Genomic DNA, 6,000 nt, shown 5'->3' on the forward strand with positions numbered 1-6,000 from the left:
TTGTTTGAACGATTTGGTTTGGGTCTTTTTTTATGGGGGTTGTTTTTCCCCCTCTCCATTAACAGTGGATTACTCTGAGTTGGGGCTTTGATCACTGTGCATCCAATCATTCTAACCTTCCTTCATCCACCATGAAGATGCCATCGCTGGACTTAATCCCCACTTCATTGATCTCAGAGCCATTATGCCATTTTTAATTAAAACTTCTGCTTTTTTAAGTCACTGTTCACAGGGCTAAAACATGATGGTGCTAATCCAAAGCTGATAATTCTCGTTGATTTAGGAGGAGATGTCATCCTCACAGATTTTAGATCACTTATTGTAGCAAATTCCATGCACGCAAATCCCTTCAGTCCAAAAATTCAGCACAACTCATACTCCCATGTATCTGACACTCCTCTTAAGCAGAACAGCAACTGATCCATAATATGGAAAGCTGTCCAAGATCACAAGGTATAAACTGGAAAGCTAAGAAAAATGTTTCCAAATTCTGGGCTTCTAAATGCTCAGGGAAAAAAAAAAAAAATTCTATTTAGAATCATCCTGCTCTAGACGCAAATGATTCTGATGTGGGTTTCAGTGTGATATTTCAGGTTCAACAAAAAATTATCCACTGTATAAAATTTATTACCTACTCATTTTGGTAAAAATTTCAGAGGATCCCCTACTAGGGATGCAGTTTATCCCACTACATTCTTTCCTCATATGGGTATCTCCCATTTGTCTTGGCCAGTTGAAAGAACTAACTCCTGAAGTCAGCTGGTTACAATCCCTTACACCCAACTGCCTCTACATACTGTACAGTCACCACATGATTCCCAAGCCAAATCCACAGCTGCACACAGGAAATTCTGAAGGGGGGAGGGGGAATCAAACGGGACAGCCCCACACCAAGTGCAGTATTGCCTGTGCAATGCCACACTGTACATGTGGCTAGGCACAATAGCTGAAGAGTGTCCCGAGATTAAATCCTCCCAGTACACAGCCACACTGCGTGCTCACAATACTGGCTGGAATCAGCCCTTCTGGAGAGGAAGACAGGAGCCTACTGCCATAAAAAGAGCTGGGATTCTTAAACATCTGAAGCCAGGCTTAAGGGAAAATGACTGACAGGCAACAGCTGAGCGTATTCTGCATTGATCCTGTACCATCCTGACATTCCAGGGAGGGTGATGGTGAAGGAAGATTTCTGAAGGCATAAATAAACTCCAAATCTTAAAAAAAATTAAATTATTTAAAACATTTAAAAATCATTATTATCGCCCCGGTTCACCCCATCCCATCCAAAAGCCCCTGCATCTTCTAACACCAAATCCCACCACCCACCCACCCACCCACCCACCCTTCCCAAAATGAAGGCTCAGGGAATCCCCGCGCCGCGCATCTGCTCCCCCCGGCCCCGCCAGCGCTCTGCCTTCCCCACACGCGAACCTCCCCTGCGCGCAGCCCTCAGCAGCCTCGTCACCGCCGCCCCCCCGCCGCTCCTTCCCCGCTCCGCTCCATCCCTGCCGCCCCCGGCCCCGCACCCCCCGCACCTTCCCCGCTCACCGTCCCCTCCCCCGCGGCCCTTCGGCCCCGGCCCCGCGGGGCGCAGAGCCGCCCGCGCCGCCCCCGCCGCCGGTACCTTGTAGAAGGCCCCGTTGGAGCCGCGCACTTCCACCGTCAGCTCCTCCATGTTGGGGCCGCAAAGGACGCCGGGACGAGCTTCTAGAAACTGTCACCGCGGGGGGAGCGCGGCGCCCGCCCCCTCCGCCCCCCGCCCGCCGGGCCGCGCCTCCGGCCCCTCCTGCTGCTCCCGGCGGGCCGGAGCGGAGCGGAGCGCAGCGGGCCCTGCGGGGAGGGCTCTCCGCCGGCGGCGGAGCGGGGCGGTCTCTGCGGGAGGGGCTCCCGGGAAGGGCTCCCCGCCGTTATCTCCCCGCCCGCCGGCGCGGGGCTGAGGGGGGAGCGCGGGTGCGGCCGCGTGAGGGGGGCGGCGGGCGCTGCGTGCGGAGACAATGCGGTGCGGGGCGGGCCGCGCTTTGCAATGAACGCCGCTCAAAAGGCCGCGCCCGAGGGGGCACCTTTGGCTCCTGAGCCGCCGCCCGGGGCGGTTAAGATAGTAGCCGACATCAGCCCCCGGCTCGGCTTTGTCCCTCAAGGAGCGCCAGCCCCGGGGCGGTCGCCCTGCCCCGCCCTGCTCACGCCCCGCCGGGGCTGCCCTGCCTGCCCCGTGTGCTGCTGCCGACAGAAACAATAAAAAATAAAAAATGCCTGGTGTGCTGGCCCTCGCAACACGCTGGGACGCGAATTGTGCTGTGAGCTGGATGCTCACATAAGCTTAGTCATGCAGAGCCTGATGAACGGCCTGTACCTGTGCCAAATCCATGTGTTTTTTCAATAGTTAAATATAGAACCATAAAATCATCCAGGTTGGAAGGGACCTTAAGGATAATAAAATTCAACTGCCAACCCAACAGTACCACTGTGACCCCTAAACTACATCACCCAGCACCAGATCCAAATGCCTCTTGAACATCTCCAGGGATAGTGACCACCACCTCCTTGGACCACTGTTCCAATGCCTGACTCTCCTAACCATGATATTTTATTTTCTGATATCTAATCTGAATCTCCAATTTCAGCCTAAGGCCATTTCAATAGCAGTGCTTTCAAATGCTCTTCCTGCTGATCTTTCTCATTGGGCGTCAGACCCAAATGACCACGAGTCCATGATGATATTTTACCCATCAGATGTTTTCATTTTTAGTTTCTTCATGTTAATCTTGCTTTTGTGCCGGTTGTAACCATGTCTGTCAGACAGGTGAGGATTTTGGACAATACAGGCCAAGAAGAGTTGAGAAATCTGGCTGCTGGGTAAGGAGGTACAAGTGGTCAAAATGGTCAAAGAAGGTGTGGCAGTGGCACTTGGGGACATGGCTTGGTGATGAACAAGGTGGTGCTGGGTTGATGGCTAGACCTGATGATCATGAAGGTCTTTTTCAACCTCAGAGTTTCTCTATGGTTCTGATGTGCCATAACTGAAGGACAGATGGGTTCAACAGCATGAATGTTTTTTCCCATGCTGTGTGCATGAATATTCCTAGTCTTGCATGATATTTATTCCACATAAATTTTGGAGGGTACCTTTTATTCTAAATTTTGTTTTAATCTTTACCAATTACCCGCAATTTATTCTGTCCATGGTGCTAAAACCACACATGGGCAAGAGAGCCCTTCTTGAATAAAGGTTCTTCATTCCCTGTTGGCAGAGGCCACTCAGAATTTTCCAGGATAAAGGAACCAGATAATATGAAGCAAACATAGTAGTTGTGCTACAAAAATTCTATGCCAAAAGTTTTCATCGTCCCAAGACTGAATAGACTGAAGTTCGTTTATTCAGCTACCAAGACACAGAGTCTCATTGTCAACTGCTAAAAAATGGTGTCTCAGGTTAAAAACAAATCAGAAATAAACTATGCATGAGCTTTTGTCCTTAGGAATAAAAAGAGGATGTGGATAAGAAAAAAAAAAAAAATTCTACCAAAATGTGTGAGGTGCCTGGGTGTCCACATTTGCAGAACTGGGGGACAGTTCTGGGCTTTAGTGATAACGAGGACTGGCTTGAGCAAATGCAATCTGCATCTGAATTTGCCTGATAAAGTTTGTTTTTCTGGAAGTGAAGATGATAGTGGTTAAAGGGACAGGGTTGTTTACATGTTAATTTTGAAGCAGACTGCTGTGCCTGGGTTAAATGGGGGTAGAAAAGTACTTTAGCAGGTTGTGGGCCATAATAATTTTCAGCAAATCAGCCTGTTCTAAGTTTAGTTTTCATTGAATGTAAATTATGAGTAACTACTAAGTTAAATTGCTTTAAACATTTACTGAAATAGGAAAAGGGAGGATCCAGATTCAAGAACTCAAGAATTCCTCTAATAGTAGCTACTTATTTTTTTTTTATCAGACTTTTTAAGGTTTCACTTTCATTTCATTTTTTTTTGTTTCATTTTGCAACACCCACAGTGAAACTGCAACTTTCATTTCCTAGAGCTGCTGTGGTCCAGAAGATACTTTGGGTAAATCTGGTTGAACCATTCTCTGTCCTCTCTGAAAACTCTACAGCTCAGGAGGGGGGGCAAGCTGCATCATGCCAGAGGGACACGAAGTCAGAAGTTGCAGGATTCTGTATCTTTGGGACCCTGGGTTGGAAAGAACAGAAAAATTGTTCCCTTATTTGAGTGAGTGAAACAAAGGGTGAAGCATTAAACACTGAAGGATTAGGATGTTGTCTTCAAATACATCAAGGCACACAGAGGGAATAATGATCCATGGGAAAGAGCCTGTAAAAGACAGAAAACATGACTAGCAGGAAGACTCCCCAAAAGGTATAGACTGACTATTAATTGACTTAGTCTGGAAAGAAGTTTACAATGGGAGGTTGAAGAATTTTCTGGAACAGCCTTTCAAAATGAATTAATGCAAGTTAATACCGCTTGCTTACTTTATTTAGGATGGGAAAAGCATTTATGATGGTGATACAGCATGAGCAATATAAACCACATTTTCAAGAGAGAAAACTTTGCAAGCATTGATTTCAGCAAATAATCAAACAACCCACACTCTTGCCCTTCCAAATGCCATTTTCTAAAATTCAGGAAGTATGTGGACATACTAGAGAGGGTCCAGGAAAAAGCCATAAAACCACTGGAAATGTAACTCATAATGAAACAGTATCATAGCAGAGTTTTCATATTTTGAAAAAGTGATTTTTGTCCAAAATCTGCAAGTATCTTGGTAGGAAAAATATACAGGCCATTTAAAATTCCTGTCACTGTCACTTTTTAAATCAATACTGAGTATGCACTAGTTCATACATGAATTAATGAAATCATGTGTGTAACTGAATGTCACAAGGAAATTGTCACTCAAGGACCTTCTGACATCAGACTGTTAATGTTTACCTCATCCAAAAGCAGAAAATATTTAGCTGTTTCCACAGATTTGGACAAGAGTGAGACAACTGAAGTCAACAATGTAACTGTTTAGAATAGTGATCTCTTAAAGTAAGATTAGCTGTGAAAAGATGCACACATTGCTATTCCTCTTACACTACTAGTAAGCTGAAAACTTGCTTGAAAAATATGTTGTAGTTTTAAACTATCAGTTATTTTGCTGCCAAATAACTTGAGTGCCTTTTCTGATACAGAACAAGGGTAATTTTTCTGTTTTTCTGAGCACATTTCCTACCTTTCAGTAAAATAAAAGCCCAGAAGCATCCTTCCTTAGCATATTTTCTTAAAAAAAATAGCAAAACCCAAGGTCAACTGAATGCAGATTTACGCTCTGACTTACAATGTAACAATCTGGGCCTTACATTCCATTCAGTGAAGGGAAGTGCTGACACTTAGCAACTCATGCCATAAAAATCAAAATAATGATAAAAAATTAATCTAGCTTCGCCTTTAAGTGGGTAAAAACCTTTTTGGTTCTATTGCTCATTCTGAAATTCTGGCAGAAGGCTGATGACTATGAGAAACATCCATGCACAGACTTCCAACCTTGGCAGAAGCTTAGGAAACAGGGAGCACTGAGATGCTCTGTAAATTACTATGCATCATTAATTCTTAGTGGAGACAACACAGGTGAATATTTGAAAGATACAAGATCATATTGGTCTCATAGCTTACCAAATGACAAAACCACATTACAATTCAGCAGAAGTCTTGGAGAAGTTCTTTTGAAAAATTTCCTGCTTCCAAGTTTGCTCATTTACATGTATCTTTTCTTTGTTCTATGAATTGTACCTGGGTGGCAGAAAGAAGTCTGTGAAACTTGTAAAATTACTTCCAGTTAACCTGTGCAAATAGAACAGAGGATCTGATGTCTTGTAGCAGAGCACTTACATAAAGACATATGGCCTCAATACAGATCATCCTGTTGGGCTTGTAGTTGTAGAGAATGCCTTTAGAAAAGCTTGTGTGTTGATTTGATTTGTTTTGTTTTATACTTCACTGTTATTTTTGC

General features: G+C 45.0%; 1 protein-coding gene across 8 annotated transcripts in view; it reads right to left on the minus strand.

Moving 5' to 3' along the window:
* The window catches only part of FXR1 (FMR1 autosomal homolog 1), a 33,577-nt gene extending 31,668 nt beyond the window's left edge, over nucleotides 1-1,909 (minus strand). For 4 of the 8 annotated variants that reach the window (XM_086844109.1, XM_086844104.1, XM_086844107.1 and 1 more), the window contains exon 1: nucleotides 1,112-1,208. In XM_086844109.1, the coding sequence (XP_086700235.1) occupies nucleotides 1,112-1,199 (88 nt within the window). In that variant the 5' untranslated portion in view covers nucleotides 1,200-1,208. Of the gene's footprint in view, nucleotides 1-1,111; nucleotides 1,209-1,624 lie in introns of those variants that run through there. The other 4 variants (XM_086844105.1, XM_086844111.1, XM_086844112.1 and 1 more) reach the window with 4 other exon arrangements.
* Between the last annotated feature and the right edge of the window lie 4,091 nt (nucleotides 1,910-6,000).

The sequence above is a fragment of the Cyanistes caeruleus genome, chromosome 10 (assembly GCF_971803275.1).
Source record: "Cyanistes caeruleus chromosome 10, bCyaCae1.hap1.1, whole genome shotgun sequence".
In the NCBI taxonomy this organism is placed as follows: domain Eukaryota; kingdom Metazoa; phylum Chordata; class Aves; order Passeriformes; family Paridae; genus Cyanistes; species Cyanistes caeruleus.